Below are 23,047 nucleotides of genomic sequence, written 5' to 3' on the forward strand. Positions count from 1 at the left end.
GTGTCATATGATTGTTTTAGCTATTTAATTTCATCCAAGTTCGAGACTGGCACAAATATCATTGGATATCTGAAACAAGGAAGCTCTAAATCTGAACTCAGTTGCTTGGTGCTACAGCTTTATTAATTCTGGCCAATTTCTCTGATTTTATTGCAAAGGCCAAGGAAACTCAGTCCATATAATTCATTCAGTGGAATCTATACAAGCTAAGTATCCAAGAATTCCTAATTACTTTATTGTACTATTACTTTATTACATTTTATTTTTTAAAGAAGAAGAAATGAATTCTCCCACTGATTTTGCTATCTCTAGAGTGACATCAAAGGGCAATATTTTCTTCAAAAGCATGCTTTCAATGAGTAATTAAAGACTAGGACAAGCAATATGACCCATACTTTCATTATGAAAACAATTTGGTGTTGACAATGAAAATGTATACTGCCTGAAATAAAACCTGTTTCTTTTTGGTAAGGAATTAATGATAAGATAGCAACTGCCAGCCCAATCTCTCTGCAACACATTTCATTTGACTGCCAAGATGGCCACTGGATGACGGTTTGGAGGATAAAAGTTAAAGCAGGGTAGGATTGAGTGATTGTAACTGAGTTCTTAATACACTAGCATTCGACTGATATTCTCTCCAGGAACCTTTAATCAGGGAATATAGCTAAATAATACCACTGCTGTGGCAATGAGATCTTGTTCTGAAAACTCATGTAAAAGCAAGAATACAGCAGGCATTTATCCAATACAGAGCAGTGACTTTTGTCACCTACAGTTTTTTGGTACTGACCTTATCTGAGAGACCTAACTTCATGATCCAGCTGGATAAAGACGCACAGACAGCGTAAGAACAACATTAGCACAGAAATCAGCAGTACTGCTGCTCCTAATGTATATTCATTGGGCCTTTACGATTGCTTTCTTTTAATCCCAACAACCTATTTGCCGTTAAGTAAAAATTACTTATCAGTTATGTGTACCTTACTGCTTATCGAAGCTGCTCTCTCTCCTGAATATGTGAAGTTTAGGTGGCTATTTCTCACTGAGACAAAAATCTGTTCATATTGTACAGAAGTAAAGTCTTTTGAGGAATCAGGAATCTTTCATGGCATATACAAAAATTCTACCATATAGACGGAAACTTAATTTATGGACAAGGCGTAACAATGGTGTATTAGAAGGCTAAAGTTCTTAAGATATGATAAAAACTATCCATTCTTAAGAACGGAGAAAATACTTTAGGATTTTACCTTCACTTAGGCCCATGAAGTGGGAGTCCCAGTATAATACCATTTGGAGGAAAGGATTGTGACAATGAACACTGATCTGAAAAAATAAGTTTAAGAATTTGCAACTTGTATAATGTGATTTGATTGGTTTTCAAAATAAACTACTGAACAATATTTCCCACATCTATCAACAAATATACATTGTGTTTAAATACAGTCTTCAGAAAACCATATTGAACCACGAATGCCCTACCTTCAAGGGAGAGCACACTCACTTATTAATACATAAAAAGGAACACCATTCAGCATATTAGTGGGGAACAAAAAATAGCCCTGGCTTTTTGGGATATGCACTGATGAGGACAAGCTGGCAGAGGTATCAGACTCAGATCACTGCCATGTGGTTTCCCTTCCTACCATTGAATATGGGTTGTTACTAGGGTTCTATGGTTTTGATTTTTCTCTTGTCTCTCTGAGCACTCTTCTTCACTTATTTCATCCATGAGGTGTGAAAATGTAAATGTCATTTCTGAGAAGTCAATCCCAGGTATCTGGCTCCAACTGGAATCCGTAGGAAACAGAGCTTCCAGTCTGCCCCCGGCCTATGTGCTTTCCAATTCTTGGTTTGTATATAAACACAAAACCAGAAAGAATTGTTAAAGGGACTTTAAAAATATAGTCAAAAGTCCTTATTCTTGTACAACGTTCTTACTTATTCACCCAAATTTTTACATGATTTGGGGGTAAGGTTGAGAAGAGAGAAAAAGAAGAGATGGCCTTTTCCTTGATCTCTTGCCAATAGGAATCATGGTGTGCTGGTGCACGGGCCTTTGAAATACGCAAAAGACTCTCTCAATAAGTTGTTTCACACATGATAATTCTAGTGGTCAAGCCCCAAGTCTTTTGCCTTATTCTCTTTGTATACATTACTGTTACCTGGTGTCATTTCAAATATCTATAGCCATAATTTGGAAGTTGTAGCTTGAGGCTGTGATCATGTGATCAATCATATGAGGAGCTAGAGTTAGCTGACTATGATCAAACAAATGGAAACAGACTATTTCCTTCAAGCTAAACCATATCTAAATTATTCTGAGGAGCTAAGAAACTGTAAATTTTAAAAGATTTTTGGGATACCTGATTCAATAACAATTCCTCAGCAAACTTAGACTGTATCTAGTCATACGCACTATTTAAAAATTTATTATTATATATTTGCCTTTTATTTTAAATTCACAACTAATTATTTTAATGTATATAAGAAATCTCTGAATATGGTCATTGCCAGATCACTTGGATTTAAATTACAATAGTTTTATGCAGATTAATTCAAGACATTCATATTGAATTCAATTCAAGACATTTTGCATACTGATCAGTGTTACTCTTTTTTCCTTAAAGGTCAGAGAAACAAGGGAATTTCTAAAGTTATTTATGTACTTTCTACCACTCATTACAAGATTGGGTCTTGAGAGTAGAAAGGCAATAAAAGAACAAAAAGCATGTAATGAATACAATCCATGAAGTAAATTCATGAATTTTTCCTGTAGCTCTTAAATATAGCAGTATAAACCTTTGTTCTGAATACTAAATGTCAGTATATGAATTTTAAAAAATGATGAAAATAAATTTCTTTCCTCGGCTAACATGTTTGAAATCACCATTTTCTTCTAGAAAGCATCATAATAAATAAATAAATAATAATAAATAAATATATATATATAGAGAGAGATTTTGAAAGATAATAATTGAATAACATTAAGTTATTAAATTATGGAACAAAGGCAATTTTCTCAGGTGGCCAGGATGAGTTTGTAGATGTTCAGTCTGGATGTTCCCAAGTGTCACACTTCATTATTATGATCCATTTACTTTTGAATTAGAACTTATATTTTCATTCTAACAACTTAGGTAGGTTAAATTTAGTAAGCATTGCTTTCACAGTGTTGTGAATACTGGGCACAGGTTGGTTCTTGATATATACCAGTTGATTAATTAATAAATTGCTGTAAAGACAAGTTATTCACATTCTATCCTCATTATTTGAGATTCAAGCCTTCTTACTGGCATGGTTTCCCTCTGTTTCAACATAAGCTGAATGGTTAATGTGATTTGCAGTGGTACCCAGATTTATATTAAAAAACCCTTTCCTCCCTTCTGCTTGCTGCCTTGCTTCTTTGATTGCTCTCAATAACTAACCCTAAACCAAACTTCACAGTCTTTTTTCAGCACAATTTTGCCCTTTTTTCATGACTCCATTCTCTACCCCCTTGCACCTGGGCCCCAGGCCCCACCATAACAAACACAGGGCTTTCATACTTTTTCTTAGGTATAGAAAGGGATGAATAAATCAACCTTTTCTCTCATGAAATATACAATATAAAAAGACAGAGAAAAATATAAAAAAAAATCATACATTTTGATGACTGTTTTGTTTGAAACATACATCCCTTGTGAAGAGAATACAGAGAAAGGATACCCAGGTTAATTTCAGAGAAAGGGACAAGAGTGAGGAACTGTGCCCAACTGGAACTAACCTTTAAACTGAAGAAGTAGAAATGATTTAGGTAGAGAAGAGAAAAAAACATACCAAGGAGAAACCCCAGGATATGTCAGTATCACTGAGTGCCATGAAGGCTTCCCCACTCCTCAGAAGACACTCTAAATACTTTGCAAAAGCTTTTCATCTCAATGAGAGAGAACCAAGAATTGGGAAACATGTTGGCTAAGGGCAGCCTGGCAGCTCTGTTTCCCACAGGGTCCTGTTTGGGCCATACACCTATGAATGACTTCTCAGATACAAGCCATTTATATTTTCATATTCCACAATGAAATATGAATGATGGGAGCTGCTAGAAAATAATACCATGACTCAAGGGTAACTAGATTAAGATATCAAGAAACATTGCAGTGCAGAAGGGTGGATATCAGAGTCCCCAGTGAGGGAAGAAATATTCCATCATGGAAATATCATGAGGTTTAAAATACCTATTAAGCAGTTTCTAGCTACTCAAAAGCATTAATGAAGGACACATGTTTTATAAAGAAGTATTACAGCTGTGTTGCTCATTAGTCAAAATGGAAACCGTATGGAAATGTTTTTGGCATAAGACTAAATTTAAAACAAGTAAGCCATTTTCAGAAAGCATTTGGAGTGAATCTCTCCATTTTCAAAGTTGTTTTTTAAAATTCCTTTTCCTTATGCAACTTTGAGTTGATTCAATACTCTAAAATAATCCACTTGAACAACAGAGGTAATTTACTCAAATTTCCTGAAGTCTACTAATGGTCTGTTTCAGCTTATATTTTTACCAGGGATTCTACTGGAAGCCTGGTCTGATTCAACTTCTTCTGCAAGTACATGCCATTCATATGAATTTAGCCTGCAGAGGATCAACCTAATTTTATACAGCCTTTTATCTCTATACTCATTTAAAAGTGGCAGATTTTCACATCTGAAATATAAGTTCAGAAACTAAAGTCTGAGATACGGTATTTTTGTGTTAGTCTTAAAACTGGAATAAAAGTTGATGCTGGAAGATGTATGAAAATACAACCTGTTTATTTGTAAGAACCATATAGAAAATCATGCGCTGTAACAAAGAAACTAATGTGTGCTTCTTTTCTTTTAATAGAAAAGTATACTTTGCCAATAAAATATTTTACAACAGACTGACAGCTGCACAGATAGGAGGTGAGCTAGAGATGTCACTTGATAAAATTTCTGTAAGGCTTGTTAGTCCTTCCTACATTGAAATCTACAAGCTAGGAATTATGACCTTGATCATTACATTGAGAATCAAATACTCAGCTAGTTTACAGGCTGAATGATAAAAGAAAACATCAGTGATTCAGTAAAACCCTGGGAAACTTAGGAGGTTACATTAGGTGATATCCCATTGCTCAACATAATTTTATTTAATAACAAAAATGAAGAAATGAGTATACTGGACATGAAATATGCAGATTAATTAGAATATTATCTTATATTCTGAATAAGAGGAAAAAATTCAAGTTATTTAGACACAGTAATATTATAAAAGAATACTTAGTCTCCCAATACAAGATGAAATTACTAGAAATAATAAATTCAAGATAGCCAACAACATAAATATACAGTGGGAGGCTTTTGCTCTATATTAAGCATGGCAAATCAATTTTTGAAAATCCAAGCGAGGACATGTTGAATATAAATCAACAATGTATCATCATTATAAAAAAAGACAATGTATTATTGAATATTGTTTGATACACTCAAGGTCTAGCAGAGCAACTTGTATGGAATAAGTTGTTATATATATATATATCACTAGTATACTGTATTATATAACAGTGTATTATACATTATATAGTTTGTAAATATATGTAAGATCCTAATAGTATATTAAATATTGTATTTTGTGAGTAATATATAGCCTATGTGTACGCTTTTACTTTTCATATGTGCAACAAATAAACACTTCTCCAGAAATAATTTTCCATAATTTGCATTTATAGAAAGATCTATGCTTTTTAAAAATTTAATAATTGTAGAAATCCAAAGAAAGAATAACTTCAATAGAATAAATAGCCCCATAACAAAGATATATACTTATCTCTTCTATACCTACTTACATACATATATATACACATGCACATATACGTATTTGTGTGTGTATATGTGTCTGTGTTTGCCTGTGTGTATCTTTTACTGTCAACAGGAAACATTTAGATGAGGGTGGATTAGCTTAATTATGGTCTTGAAGAATGCGAAGAATATTTAAATTCCTAGACAATATTTAAATTCCAGACTTTAAAGCAGGAATATTTTAGTAAGCTACCTCAGTTAGTGACGATCAAAAGTTAAGTGAACCTCCTTTAGGTTATAGAGAAGATATTCCTGAGGATGTTTATGAAAATTAAGTACAACTGTTTGTGGCATTTTGAATATTCATGTGAGTAAGAACAACTAAAGTATAGAACCAGTGAAATGCAAAGCCCAAGGGATCTAAATGATTATTTATGTCAATACCCACAATTCAAAGGCTACAAATCTGAGACTCAAGATTGTAAATAGGCTTGTTTTGACCTTCTTTGATCAAACTCCTAAGTAATTCTTAAAAATTCTGTAAGCCAGTGTTCTCAGCTTGGATCAATGTAAAAACACGTTTTAAAGGGAGTAAGAATATTTTTTCTCAGAATCGGCAAAATACATCTGTCAACTCCAATTTGAGAGACATTGTTGTAGGTCATGAGGGTTATATCAAGCATTTCAAATGAAATTCTTAATTCCAAGCAAATTTAAAGCAGTCATATAGTCAACTTATCTCACACTTGCACATTTCTTTTGTAGTTGTAAAATTATCCCTCTAATAAAAAACATTTGGAAGATTTGTCAAATACAAGGGTAGCATATGTATTCTAAACTAAAAGATAAAGAAGAAAGTCAGAAGTAGAACTCATATAGAAATTTTTTAAATCTATATGAATTGAATTTATCTTTTCCTTAAAAATCATTTTGGTGAAGATGTTTGTTTACAAAATTGTTGGATAACTCTAGAATTATTAACTATGAAGGAGGTGACATCACTGAACACTACGTATTTTTATCAATCTCAATGATCACCAGTGAATTCTCAATCCAAGTATTTATCCTGATTAATACAAAGTTATTAGCTTGTCATTTTAATGAGTATAGTTCCTATTATAGGAATATTTATATTAAAACAAATTAATAATTAGAACGTGGTGACAAAATAGGGCAAAGACATCATTTTTGTTACAGTAGAATTAAAATAATAAAACTAATGGACCATAAAAATTTATAAAATAATTAAGGGAGATATTTTATTTTTGGTTTAAATACTTTAATAATAGTTCATAATATTTGCCAAGGGGCAAAGATTTCAAATAGAATTGCTTGAATATTTTTTCCAGAGCTAATTATAAAGAAATCTAAAGTTTAAATCAATTAAGCTCTAGTATAGATATCTGAGTAGAGATAAGAGCATTATAATATAAGGGAATAGAGATGAGAACTACAAGAGCAAACTCCCCAAAGTACAAACTTCAAAAAAAAATGCAGAAGAGTACACATGATTCTAATCTAGAACAGTTTACATATAATATATTTATGCATATAAAATATAATTTTAAAAAATGCTTATTTATTTGTCTATTTCCTGGAAGAATTCTTAAGAAATTATCCATGGTAGTTGGTAGTGGAACTGATGATCTACTTTGTGCACTGTTTAATTTTTTTTACACCATGTTAAAAAAATGAGAAAACAAAATATAACCATCCCATTATAAAAAACAGCACTTGACTATTATGAATCAAATTATAGTAACTATAATTTTTTTGCCTAACATTATATATTTTGTAAAAATATATTTTAATACATCTCATATAACAATTTAATTGCATATTAAATTACATCATTGGGTTAAATGTTTTTTTCAGATTTTAGGTAATACATTGATAATTTTGTCATCAATGTATAAAGAAAAAACCTTGATTTTTATATCTTGTAGTCACACATTTTTAAAGTTTCAACAAATAATTTTAATGTTTCAAAATCCCCTCTTCACTCTTAAAGTCTTATGAAAATTGTTCCATTCTTCACAAGAAAATTACAAAATAATAATAATAATATTGGACATGTGGGGTTTCTGAATAAATACGAATGAAAAGCTTGCAATCCTAAACCAGTGTAATACACTGATGTATTCACTTTAATTTGTAACTATAGTTTTTAAAATTTGTCCCCATTAGACTACTCTTTCATTATTTGGTAAGACTGTTTTAAAATTAGAATCTTGCAATATCTTTCCTTCCTGTTTCACTTAACATGGCTTGGGAAGAATGACCATACATTAAAAAACATCATTGAGTGTTGTGATTGATGGTTATATTTTCAGAGCTTGAAAAAATCTACAATTAAATGGATGCTTAAAGTTGGTAAGCCATCAAAATTTTCAGAGAGGAAAAAGTTTAAATGATGAGGCTTGACGATATGAAAACTAAAGGATTCTCATAGTGTTCAAGGACTTTTTTGCTTTCCAAATCACTTAAACTTTCTACTTGTAACTGCAGTATTTGGAAGGACCTTTGCATTTTAACATTGTGATTACGTGCACGGTAAAACGCATGGACTGCATGAAGACCTGTCACGAGAGACAACAAACTCTGGTAATCAACAGAGGATATGAAACTCTCTAAACTATTTTCCTGAATTGTATTAACCACAGGGTTTCAGAGACATTTAAAAAAGATACTTAAAGAACAGATCTTTGGGGATTTTGCTCTTGCTTTCATATCATGTGAATCTTCTTTGTTTCATCAGTGTTCCCACTTCCTTATTTTCTTTCTGAGTTGTAGTAGCTTTGTGGAGTACAAACATTATGTTGAAATGCTACATTTGCATGCATTAATGTGTTAATTTCACTAGTTCCATAAATGAAATTACCTTTCACATACATCATATGTATAAATTTCCAACGTATTCAAAAGGTGAAAGGCAAATTTAGAGCTACTTTTTATACCCTGGGCCACAGTTTAGAACTCAATCACTTGACCCTGAGGGGAAAGATGTAGATGTGTAAGCAGGAAAGTCGCAAGTTAAGTTCTTTCTGGAGAATTCAAAATAAGTCTTCTCAAAAATACCTAAAATATAGTAATCAAAAGAAAGCATACCATTAACTTCACCAGTAGTCAGAAGTTTGGCCCTGTTGTTCTTTGGAATAAACTGTTCAGGAAATAGTGAAATAGTTTATATTTATAATGTTTATGGAAGAAAAGTAAATAAGACAAAACATAAAAGGAGAGTATTGATGAACTAATTAGTAAAATGTTCTGCACTTACTATGTTTAAAATAAATGTAAAAGGGCGATATGAATTCACTGTTATTAATCATATATAATCCTATCTAGATTCTAATTTACTGAAAATGCTCTATTTCAACCATGCTTCTTATTAAGTGTTTTGCTGTTGGTAGTAAATGGAGAAATATAAACCAGAATCTAAGGAACAAAAGTACTAATTTCAACATTTATGCAGAGATGCAAAGACCCAGAATGCTCAACACAATATTGATGGAGGAACAAAATCAGAGGATTGACACTACCCAACTTCAAGACTTACTATAAAGCTACAGTAATCAGGACAATATGGTGCTGGCAAAGAATAGACAAATAGATCACATGACACATGAAGAGCCCAGAAATAGACCCCCATAAATATAGTCAATTGATGTTTGAGAAAGAAGCAAAGGTAATACAATGAAGAAAAGGCAGTCTTTTTAACAAATGGTGCTGGAACTATTGTCCATTCCCATTAAAAATATGAATCTTGACAAAGAACTTTACACCTTTCACAAAAATTAACTCAAAATGGATCACAGATCTAAATGTAGAATGCAAAACTATAAAACACTTAGAAGATAATATATAAGACAATCCAGATATCTCTGGGTTTGGTGATGACTTTTTAGATACAATACCAAAGGTGCAATCAATGAAAGAAATAATTGATAAGCTGGACTTCATTAAGACAATGTGAACAGAATGAAAAGACAAGCAATGGTCTGGGAGAAAATATTTGCAAAAGGCATATCTGATAAAGGACAGTTATCTAAAATATACAAGAAACTCTCCAGTAAGAAAACCAACAACTTGACTAAAAAAATGGGCCAAAGACTTCAACATATATCTCACTAAAGAAGAGATACAGATGGCAAATAAGCATATTAAAAGATGTTCCACATCATATGTCATAAAAGAAATGCAAATTAAAACAATTAAATATCACTATATACCTATTAGAATGACCAAAATCACCAAAACGACAGTGAAAACACCAAGTGCCAGTGAGGATGTAGAACAACAGGAACTCTCAATCATTACTAGTGTGAATGTAAAATGGTACAGCCACTTTGGAAGACAGTTTATCAATTTCTTACAACACTAAACATACTCATCATAAGGTCCAGCAATCTAATGAGTTGAAAACTATGTCCACCCAAAAAACCTGCACACAGATGTTTTCAGCAGCTTTATTCATAATTGCCAAAACTTGGAAGAAATAGGTGAACGGATAAACAAACTGGTACATCCAAACAATGGAATATTATTAAACTCTAAAAAGGAATGAGCTATCAAGCTATGAAAAGACATGGAAGAAACTTAAACATATATTACTAAGTGAAAGAAACCAATGTGAAAAGGCTATATACTGTATGATTCCAACAATACGACATTCGGGAAAAGGCAAAACTATGGAGACAGTAAAAGGATCAATGCTTGCTATGGGTTAATGGGGAGAGAGGGATGCAGAGTCTGAGCACAGAGGACTTTTAGAGCAGTGAAACTACTTTATAAGATACTATAATGGTGGATACATGTCATTTAACATCTGTCAAAACACATGGAATGTACAACTAAGAGTGAACTGTAGTGTAAATTATGGACTTTGGGTGATAATAATGTATCAGTGTAGGTTCATTAATTGTAACAAATGTAGGTCTCTGGTGGAAGATGTTGACAATGTGGGAGACTATGCATGTGTGGGGGCAGGGAGTATATGGAAAATCTCTGCCCCATCTTCTCAATTTTTTCTGTTAACATAAAACTGTTCTAAAAATAGTCTATTAAAAAAACTACTAAGCCACAGTCATCTTAAATTTTCTTATTAGTTTCCTACAGTCAAGGAGTACTTCAAAATATTTTTTTTAAACTTAATAAGATATCATTGCAGTGTGTGTGTATGTGTGTGTATATATTTGTATGTGTGTGTTAGAGTGAGTGTGTGTGTGTGTAAGATAGGACAGAATGACTTCTTTATTTTTCTATGAATCAATGATACTCAACTTTTAACATATCAAAAAAGATGTGTGGAAAAACAAAGATCTCACTAAAGGTAAATTCATGGGCAATTATAAAAGCTAGTATTACTGTAACAAGGATTCATAATTATTTTTCATTTGTTTCTACATAATTTAAGAGACTAATACATTAAAAAAATTGTTAGTGTAAAATCTAGTATTACTGTAACTTTGGTTTATAACTCCAAATATTGTTTTCTACATAATTTAGGACACTAATGCATTAAAAAAATTATTAGTTTATGTTTTGGGACACACTATATATATAAACATAATTTTGGGATGTCAACAATGGAAAGGGGTGGGGAAAGAACATTTTGTATGTTATTGAAGTTAAGCTGGTGTAAATTCAAATAAGAGTGTTATAACTTTAGAATTTTAAATGAAATCCCCATGGTAACCACAAAGAAAACAGCTCTACAATACACACAAAGGAAATGAGAAAGAAATTCAAATGTTTAGAGATTGGTTCAAGATGGCGGAGTAGAAGGACATGCTCTCACTCCCTCTTTCGAGAACACCGGAATCACAACTGGCTGCTGAACAATCATCGACAGGAAGACACTGGAACTCACCAAAAAAGATACCCCACATGCAAAGACAAAGGAGATACCCCACATGCAAAGACAAAGGAGACAGGCAATCATCCAGAAAAAGAATTCAGAATAATGATAGTGAAGATGATACAGGACCTCGGAAAAAGAATGGAGGCAAAGATCGAGAAGATGCAAGAAATGTTTAACAAAGACCTAGAAGAATTAAAGAACAAACAAACAGAGATGAACAATACAATAACTGAAATGAAAACTACACTAGAAGGAAACAACAGCAGAATAACTGAGGCAGAAGAACGGATAAGTGACCTGAAACACAGAATGGTGGAATTCACTGCTGAGGAACAGAAAAAAGAAAAAAGAATGAAAAGAAATGAAGACACCTTAAAAGACCTCTGGGACAACAATAAACGCAACAACTTGTGCATTGTAGGGGTCCCAGAAGGAGAAGAGAAAGAGAAAGGACCTGAGAAAATATTTGAAGAGATTATGGTCGAAAACCTCACTAACATGGGAAAGGAAATAGCCACCCAAATCCAGGAAGTGCAGAGACTGCCATACAGGATAAATCCAAGGAGAAACACGCCAAGACACACAGTAATCAAACTGGCAAAAATTAAAGACAAAGAAAAATAATTGAAAGAAGCAAGGGAAAAATGACAACATACAAGGGAATTCCCATAAGGTTAACAGCTGATTTCTCAGCAGAAACTCTACAAGCCAGAAGGGAGTGGCATGATATACTTAAAGTGATGAAAGGGAAGAACCTACCACAAAGATTATTCTAGCCAGCAAGGATCTCATTCAGATTCATTGGAGAAATTAAAAGCTTTACAGACAAGCAAAAGCTAAGAGAATTCAGCACCACCAAACCAGCTCTACAACAAATGCTAAAGGAACTTCTCTAAGTGGGAAACACAAGGGAAGAAAAGGACCTACAAAAACAAACCCAAAACAATTAAGAAAATGGTCATAGGAACATACATATCGATAATTACCTTAAACGTGAATGGATTAAATGCTCCAACCATAAGACACAGGCTTGCTGAATGGATACAAAAACAAGACCCATCTATATGCTGTCTACAAGACACCCACTTCAGACCTAGGGACACATACAGACTGAAAGTGAGGGGATAGAAAAAGATATTCCATGCAAATGCAAATGAAAAGAAAGCTGGAGTAGCTATACTCATATCAGATAAAATAGACTTTAAAATAAAGAATGTTACAAGAGACAAGGAAGGACACTATGTAATGATCAAGGGATCAATCCAAGAAGAAGATATAACAATTATAAATATATATGCACCCAACATAGGAGCACCTCAATACATAAGGCAACTGCTAACAGCTATAAAAGAGGAAAACGACAGTAACACAATAATACTGGGGGACGTTAACGCCTCACTTACACCAATGGACAGATCATCCAAACAGAAAATTAACAAGGAAACACAAGTTTTAAATGACACAATACACCAGATAGATTTAATTGATATTTATAGGACATTCCATCCAAAAACAGCAGATTACACTTTCTTCTCAAGTGTGCATGGAACATTCTCCAGGATGGATCACATCTTGGGTCACAAATCAAGCCTCAGTAAATTTAAGAAAATTGAAATCATATCAAGCATCTTTTCTGACCACAATGCTATGAGATTAGAAATCAATTACAGGGAAAAAACCGTAAAAAACACAAACTTATGGAGGCTAAACAATACGTTACTAAATAACCAAGAGATCACTGAAGAAATCAAAGAGGAAATCAAAAATACCTAGAGACAAATGACAATTAAAACACGATGATCCAAAACCTATGGTATGCAGCAAAAGCAGTTCTAAGAGGGAAGTTTATAGCTATACAAGCCTACCTCAAGAAACAAGAAAAATCTCAAATAAACAATCTAACGTTACACCTAAAGGAACTAGAGAAAGAAGAACAAACAAAACCCAAAGTTAGTAGAAGGAAAGAAATCATAAAGATCAGAGCAGAAATAAATGAAATAGAAACAAAGATAGCAAAGATAACAAAATAGCAAAGATCAATAAAACTAAAAGCTGGTTCTTTGAGAAGATAAACAAAATTGATAAACCATTAGCCAGACTGATCAAGAAAAAGAGGGAGAGGACTCAAATCAACAAAATTAGAAATGAAAAAGGAGAAGTTACAACAGACACTGCAGGAGTAGAAAGCATCCTAAGAGAATACTACTACAAGCAACTCTATGCCAATAAAATGGACAACCTGGAAGAAATGGACAAATTCTTAGAAAGGTATAGCCTTCCAAGACTGAACCAGGAAGAAATAGAAAATATGAACAGACCAATCACAAGTAATGAAATTGAAACTGTGATAAAAAATCTTCCAACAAACAAAAGTCCAGGACCAGATGGCTTCACAGTTGAATTCTATCAAACATTTGGAGAAGAGCTAACACCCATCCTTCTCAAACTCTTCCAAAAAATTGCAGAGGAAGGAAAACTCCAAACTCATTCTATGATGCCACCATCACCCTGATACCAAAACCAGACAAGGATACTACAAAAAAAGAAAATTACAGACCAATATCACTGATGAATATAGATGCAAAAATCCTCAATAAAGTACTAGCAAACAGAATCCAACAACACATTAAAAGGATCATACACCATGATCAAGTGGAATTTATGCCAGGGATGCAAGGATTCTTCAATATATGCAAATCAATCAATGTGATACACCATATTAACAAATTGAAGAAGAAAAACCATATGATCATCTCAATAGATGCAGAAAAAGCTTTTGACAAAAGTCAACACCCATTTATGATAAAAACTCTCCAGAAAGTGGGCATAGAGGGAACCTACTTCAAGATGATAAAGGCCATATATGACAAACCCACAGCAAACATCATTCTCAACGGTGAAAAACTGAAAGTATTTCCTCTAAGATCAGGAACAAGACAAGAATGTCCACTCTCACCACTATTATTCAATATAGTTTTGGAAGTCCTGGTCATGGCAATGAGAGAAGAAAAAGAAATAAAAGGAATACAAATTGGAAAAGAAGAAGTAAAACTGTCACTGTTTGCAGATGACATGATACTATTCATGGAGAATCCTAAAGATGCCACCAGAAAACTACTAGAGCTAATCAATGAATTTGGTAAAGTTACAGGATACAAAATTAATACACAGAAATCTCTTGCATTCCTATACACTAATGATGAAAAATCTGAAAGAGAAATGAAGGAAACACTCCCATTTACCACTGCAACAAAAAGTATAAAATACCTAGGAATAAACCTACCTAGGGAGACAAAAGACCTGTATGCAGAAAACTATAAGACACTGATGAAAGAAATTAAAGATGATACCAACAGATGGAGAGATATACCATGTTCTTGGATTGGAAAAATCAATATTGTGGAAATGACTATGCTACCCAAAGCAATCTACACATTCAATGCAATCCCTATCAAATTACCAATGGCATTTTTTACAGAACTAGAACAAAAAGTCTTAAAATTTGTATGGAGACACAAAAGACCCTGAATAGCCAAAGCAGTCTTGAGGGAAAAAAACGGAGCTGGAGGAATCAGACTCCCTGACTTCAGACTATACTACAAAGCTACAGTAATCAAGACAATATTGTACTGGCACAAAAACGAAACATAGATCAATGGAACAAGATAGAAATCCCAGAGAAAAACCCATGCACCTATGGTCAACTAATCTATGACAAAGGAGGCAAGGATATACAATGGAGAAAAGACAGTCTCTTCAATAAGTGGTGCTGGGAAAACTGGACAGCTACATGTAAAAGAATGAAATTAGAACACTCCCTAACACCATACACAAAAATAAACTCAAAATGGATTCGAGACCTAAATGTAAGACCGGGCACTATAAAACTCTTAGAGGAAAACATAGGAAGAACACTCTTTGACATCAATCACAGCAAGATCTTTTTTGATCCACCTCTTATAGTAATGGAAATAAAAACAAAAATAAACAAATGGGATCTAATGAAACTTAAAAGCTTTTGTACAGCAAAGGAAACTATAAACAAGGTGAAAAGACAACCCTCAGAATGGGAGAAAATATTTGCAAATGAATCAACGGACAAAGGATTACTCTCCAAAATATATAAACAGCTCATGCTGCTCAATATTAAAAAAACAAACATCCCAATCCAAAAATGGGCAGAAGACCTAAATAGACATTTCTCCAAAGAAGACATACAGATGGCCAAGAAGCACATGAAAAGCTGCTCAACATCACTAATTATTAGAGAAATGCAAATCAAAACTACAATGAGGTATCAACTCACACCAGTTAGAATGGGCATCATCAGAAAATCTACAAACAACAAATGCTGGAGAGGGTGTGGAGAAAAGGGAACTCTCTTGCACTGTTGGTGAGAATGTAAATTGATACAGCCACTATGGAGAACAGTATGGAGGTTCCTTAAAGAACTAAAAATAGAATTACCATATGACACAGCAATCCCACTACTGGGCATATACCCAGAGAAAACCATAATTCAAAAAGACACATGCACCCCAATGTTCATTGCAGCACTATTTACAATAGCCAGGTCATGGAAGCAACCTAAATGCCCATCGACAGATGAATGGATAAAGAAGTTGTGGTACATATATACAATGGAATATTACTCAGCCATAAAAAGGGACGAAATTGGGTCATTTGTAGAGACGTGGATGGATCTAGAGAGTGTCACACAAAGTGAAGTAAGTCAGAAAGAGAAAAACAAGTATCGTATATTAACGCATATATATGGAACCTAGAAAAATGGTACAGATGAACCGGTATGCAGGACAGAAATTAAGACACAGATGTAGAGAACAAACGTATGGACACCAAGGGGGGAAAGCGGCAGGCGTGGTGGTGGTGGTGGTGGTGTGATGAATTGGGAGATTGGGATTGACATGTATACCCTGATGTGTATAAAATGGATGATTAATAAGAAAAAGAAAAAAGAAAAAAGAAACCTTGAAAAAAAAACACTTCACTATGCCAGATATGTTATTTTTTAGTTTCACCATAATAATAATCCAATTTGTTAGACAATAAATATCTCAAAAAGTATATAATTTTTTTAAAAAAAGAAAGAAATTCAAATGTTTCACCATACACATACACATACACAAACCCCCCCCCCCAAAATGATGGTAATACAAGAACAGGAGTAGCTATACTAATGTCAAACAAAACAAAATTTAAATTAAAAAAAATCACAAGAAACAATGTACATTATGCTAAGTGAAATAAGCCAGTCATAAAAAGACAAATACCGTATGATTCCACTTATATAAGGTACTTAGAGTAGTCAAAATCATAAAGACAGATAGTAGAATCGTGATTTCCAACGACTAGGGGGAGAAGGGAATGGGAAGTAATTGTTTAACAGGTAGTATAGAGTTTCGGTTTTGCAAAAGGAAAAGAGTTCTGGATATCGATGTTAGTGATAGTTGAACAACAATATGAATGTACTTAAAAGCACTAAATTGTACACTTAAAAATGGTTGAGATGGTAAATTATATGTTATGTGTAAACTTTACCACAATTTTTAAAAGAAGAAAAAATATAGACAAATTAGATTTTTTTTAAATTAAACTCTTGTTCATCAAAAAGACAGCACTACGAGAGTGAAAAGGCATACCACAGACTGGGAAAAATATCTGCAGTACATGTAATCAATAAAAACTTAAAAAAATTAAAAAGATGTGTTCTTAGAACAACACGTTATGAAGCTGCTCTCTATCAAGAACGCATCTTTTTTTTTTCAGACGCAAATTGTAATTTCAGGACTCTGTTGCTTAAAAAAATTGCTTATCTTCCAAATGCATTTTTTATGTTACTTTGTTGAAAATTCATGCCAAATGTCAAGAGAATGAATGTTGAATAACCAGGATCTAATTATAAGAATGCAATTTAGTTGCATGCAGAATAACAATTCAAAAAACTGTCTCAAGGTTTAAACAAGGAAATGGTAAATCCTTGAAGGAAAATATCTCAATAACAAAACAAAACAAAATGAAAACACCTTAGTCCAGTCCCAGTGACAGTATATAAAGCAAACTATTTTTAACTCTGGGTTTTGAAAGCTTTTTCTTTTAGGACTTCTAGCCATTGTATTTACTTGGTCCCCTGAACTTGCCCATCCTTTTTATGTCCACTGATTTTGCCCTACGTCTTTATCATCTTATGAGTAAATTAATCAAAAGCCTAAATGGCCTTCATATCTCTAGCACCTCTGCTTGTCAACAGAGTCTGTAGTTACAAGATTTACTCTCCTAAATTCACATATCTAATTGTGCTTCATGATTATCTTCCCAACCAGATCACAAGTTATTTTTCCAACTTTGTATTCCAATGCACCACAATGGACTCCATTATTCCACAAGTCTACAGTGTATTTAATTATTTTCTTGCCTCAGTTTGCTCTAATGATGCAATACGTTTCCTTCTGGTTTCTTCTCTCTCTCCCTCTCTTTTTCCCCCTGAGCATCGCTTTAAAGTTCTTTAAAATCATTTTCTGCTTTAAAAGTTTAGTTCAAATGTTAGATTTTTAGGACTTCTATGCTAACCTGAGGAACAAATTCTACACTTCGGACAATATACCCCCTTACCATTTGTTTATACCTTACCTAGCTATACATGCCTCTGTTTCTAACATAAAGCCTATGCATTCCTTTAAAGCAGTGATCAGCTCTTCCATTGCGAATCTGCAGCATTTGACATTAAGGAGATATCTAATAAATATACAGTATTGCTTATCTTTGTGTTACATATCTCACACACTTATATGTATGCATGACTGAATTTAGCCTTTTGGTCATTTACCACTTTTAAACAAGAGTCTACTTCTTAGGTCTTTCTTTTGAGCTTGTATTAATAAAAGGGAAATGTTGACTTAATTCATAAAAATGTCATCTATGACTTCTGGGGGGAAGCATTAAGGCATATTATCTCAGCCAGCCTTCTCTACCACTAGTTGGCCTCTTAACTACAGATGGGACTTAATTGCTCCTTAAATACATCTAACGTTTAAGCTTCCACAATATTGCCCACTAGCCATTTAGCACTTCTGTTGGTAGTTTTTACCCCAAATTCATGAATTATACTATGAATTCTTATTACTTTTTAACACAGCAAAATATAAAAATCAGTAGTTTCTTCATGAGCAGATATAAATAAGTGCCAAGTTCAAATATTTGCTTTTTCAAGAAAGAGAATGAGCTAAAATAATACAGCACGTAAACGAAATTCAAGTTGGTAAACAGAGCAGCCATTATAAAACAATGGAAACATATATCCATTGGGAAGTTACTGAGGCTCCTTCCTGTCTAGGGAAAATGTGTAGTTATGTGTACCATGTGCCAAGGACAGACTGGTCCTTTCCAGACACTTACCCTCTGACAGCATGAATAAGTCTCAGTGATGGATAGGCAGTTCGCACTTTCAGTTTATTCTTAAGGATTAACGCATTAACCCACTCCACGTGCTTCTCTCCTCCTTTGACCATGAAAGCAGGGATCCAAAGGACACTGTCATTCAGCATGGAAAGTCTATGCACAAATTTTTCTCTGTCACTCTCATTCCGAAAGCCTCCAAATGCTCTTTGTACAACTGATGGATTCATGGTAATAAAATCTGATTTAGTTCCCACATCTGCAGCAAACTCCACCACAGGGGCTAGATTACACCTGAAGAGGAAAAAATTAATGGACAAATGAAAAGTAAATATGAAACAGTCACTCCTAAAATGGTGTGCATGAAAAGAAGAATGGGGAATGAGCATTTTTTTTTTTCACCAGGTGGAAATAAAAAAAGATAATCTGCCTGGTAAAATAACATTTTCAGTAAGTCACCACACATTCAGGAATGCTGTCTTCAATAAAGATGTGCACTCCTAGTAATGGGGCTCAAATTGTCATTTATATTAATTCACTCTGCTGTCGAAGAATACTCATTGCTGTTATCTTCATAAAACCACATGATATGAATTCCTAATAGGTGAATTTATGATGGTAAATTCACAAGAGCTCTGCCATGTAGTAGGCAGTCTAAACCACATGCTGTTCCGTAAGTAAGTAAAACACATTTGACCTGATACTCCAATCTGCGCCACTTGTCAAGCTTAAGTCATTTCGACAAGCTTATGAACATAAGTAAGTGGAGATGGCTCTTCTGTACCCTGAGGTTAAGGGAAAAATATAACTCCTTATGACTTTTTCCACAGACATATTTGTAATTGCCTTCTATAGGCCTAAATGTGAAGGAAAAGGGAGAAAAATGGAGTTATCACATTTAATATGCCTTTCTGAGATGTTAACTAATGCAGAAAAGCCTCTACTATAGGATCAAATATCTTTCTGTTCCTCAAAATGCCTGTTTTCCCTACTAAGAGGCCATGTGCCCTTTGTGGAGGAGGGACAGAATTTGTTGCCCTGTTCGCACTACCAAAGCTCCAGGGCCTCAGAAAGTACCTGGGTCAGATTTTATTCTTGTAACCTGATTTCATTCTTGTATTACAAGGAAGCTTTGGAAAGCACCTTGAATTTTGCCTTTAACCAATTTGTGATGCTTCTTTGATTCTGTCACGTAGACCTTTGGATTTGATGTAACTTAAAAAATAGCTTTTTAATTTTACAATATTTTAACTTGCTAAAAAGGGCACATTTTAATTAGTTGATAAGTGAAAAATTAGATTTTTAACAAACAAGAGTTTACTAATTTGGAAAAAAAGCAATTGAATCTATACATTCATGAAAACACTCACACACACACAGATTTTTTTCTTTTCTTTTTCATTGTTTATATCAGCCTTTCAAGGGAAGGGAAGAGAAACTAATTTCCTCTTTCTGCATTTTTGCAGGTTTGACTGCATTATGAAAGTTTCTCACATTTCTCTTCCTTGTGCATTTTGCCACATTAATTAAATTCTCAAACAAGTTAAATTTAATTAGAAAGTAAAGTGTGTGCTCTGCTATTAAAATTACTGGTTTATATATCCTTCCTTGTCTCTCTTAATTAATATATCTTATTACTTCCTAGATCTCTGACAACATTTATATAACACAACAAGTATCTTTCATCTCACACAATTAAGCAAAGTCTATGTTATCTAGGATAACCTACTGAGAGAAAACAAATAAAAGTTAACACATATTATTTAGAAACAATCTTTTCAAGTTATATAACTTTAATTATACCCACCATATTATATGATAGAGTATTTATTTGTCTCTATCCATGATCCATGCACTACTGGAGATTAGTTATTATTCACTCCCCTCACAGTAAGAATATTAGGAATGGGACTGCCCTGGGAAAGAACAACTACCTGTGAACAGAAGCAAACTGAACATCTTACAGTGGAACTCATGGAAGACTGAGGATATGATAATTTTTAATTTTTAAAGTCCTAAAATGTGCTCCACACCAACTTTAAAAATAGTCTAAAATTCTAAGCAAGCTGATTAGAAGATGAATTGGGATACTGTGAGGAAATGCTTTCTGAACAACATTGGTACAAACACTTCTCCTTCCTCAGGTAAAAAATAAACAACACTTGTTAACATGACAGTTAACATGTTCCTGTCATGGGAGATGGCTTCAGACAGATCTTTTTGCTGTAATAATTCCTCAGCGATTCTTTTCAGAGGATTTCTACCATAGGAAAAATATCTATACTTCATTTTCTCTATAATTGTAAAAATAATCAGAGCCAACCCTGTTAAAGAAAGCCAAAATAACATCCCACTGAATTATCTTTTCAGGAAAAAAAAATCACTTAATTACTTCATGCTTTTCATTACTTTTTCTTATGACATATTTAAAAGCCCCTCCACACCCATGTTTGCTAACACCCACTCTTTTAGGACTGATTCAGCATGTTTCTGAAACAGGATTGTCTGGCCATGTGCCATTTAAGAGCTAATAAGATAGTCATCAATAAAATTGGGTGCTGAAAGACAGGGACTTCCCACCTTGGAAGCAAAAGGAAACGAACAGAATAACAATATTTCTGGAGAATAGGGTTGGATCTAGGAGAGGAAACAATATATTTGATGTAGTCAAAGAATGCTAAATGGCTGTGATGTAAACTGAAACAGCACCAGGAGATCAAAGAGTAATCAATCCACCTGAGCTTTACTGTAAAGTTTTTCTGACCTAAGCACAGCCCAACCAGACTTTGTGAGGGATGGAAACAGAGGTACTGGAAATAGCATGACAGAAGGACACACTGTAAAATATGAACTATGCTGGCTCCACAGCCTGCTTGTTCATTTTCCTTGGAGTGACTATGTCTAATTTTTCACTGGAAGGAAAGATTAACATCATGTCCACATGTGGCCAGCAAATTAACTTCTCTGTGGTTGAGTTAGATATCTAGTCATATAATTAGCTGAATGTCACATAATCAGGGCAAGCATTAAGGAAGCGAAAATAACCAACCAGCTGTGTTACACTCCAGCAAGTCAGTAGACTTGTTGTGAACTTCACAGCGTTACTAGTAGCAATACTGCTGATTGAGCAAGATTATAAATAGATTTGCAATCACACATTCTTCACTTTCCTTTTTAAAAAATCTTCTCAGGGATTACAATCATCAAAAGTATCCAGAACGTGTAGCAAGCATTTATGAAGCATGATTTCACATGTTATTCTTAATCTCATAAAAGTGAAGTGCCCAATTTTTAAATGATGGATATCTGTGAGTCAAAACTACCGAGTGCATGAGAATATTTAATACACTCAAGTTCTGTTTCTTTAGCCAAATTAAATTTTTGTACTGACCAACTATTTTGACATATCAAAAACATGAACACATATACACAGAATTAGGTCTGTTGGCCAAACTCCCTGTTTACTCTTAGCTGCCCGATTTTCAATTTGTTTGTTTTTATTTTCCATCACTGATTAAAAATCCTTGGGAAGGCAGCTAGCTCCACTTGTACTCTAGACCTGTGGTCCCCAACCTTTTTGGCACCAGGGATTGGTTTCGTAGAAGATAATTTTTCCACAGATGGGGTCGGGGGGAGGATGGTTCAGGCGGTAATGAGAGTGATGGGGAGCGATAGGGAGAGATATGGAGCTGCAGGTGAAGCTTTGCTTGCTCGACTGCCACTCACCTCCTGCTGTGTGGCCTGTTTCCTAACAGGCCGCGGACCAGTAGCGGTCTACGGCCCAGGGGTTGGGGACCCCTGCTCTAGACCTCTGAAATTTCTTCTGTGATCTCAAACTAGATGTGCCTCTCAGCATTCCTTTTATGCAGAACTGAAGGCACTTTCATCTATTTCACAGCCATATAAAAGGTTTTTAATAAATTTTAATTCACTTAATTATTTAAGGAAAGATGTGTTTATTTCATGTATGTGTGT

General features: G+C 33.9%; 1 protein-coding gene across 2 annotated transcripts in view; it reads right to left on the reverse strand.

The window, feature by feature from the left end:
• The window catches only part of ST8SIA4 (ST8 alpha-N-acetyl-neuraminide alpha-2,8-sialyltransferase 4), a 99,082-nt gene that overhangs the window by 41,567 nt on the left and 34,468 nt on the right, over positions 1-23,047 (reverse strand). For both annotated transcript variants that reach the window (XM_061188021.1, XM_061188020.1), the window contains exon 4: positions 19,073-19,366. In XM_061188021.1, coding sequence (XP_061044004.1) covers positions 19,073-19,366 — 294 coding nt within the window. The remainder of the gene's footprint in view (positions 1-19,072; positions 19,367-23,047) is intronic.

Source organism: Eubalaena glacialis, chromosome 4 (genome assembly GCF_028564815.1).
Source record: "Eubalaena glacialis isolate mEubGla1 chromosome 4, mEubGla1.1.hap2.+ XY, whole genome shotgun sequence".
NCBI lineage: Eukaryota > Metazoa > Chordata > Mammalia > Artiodactyla > Balaenidae > Eubalaena > Eubalaena glacialis.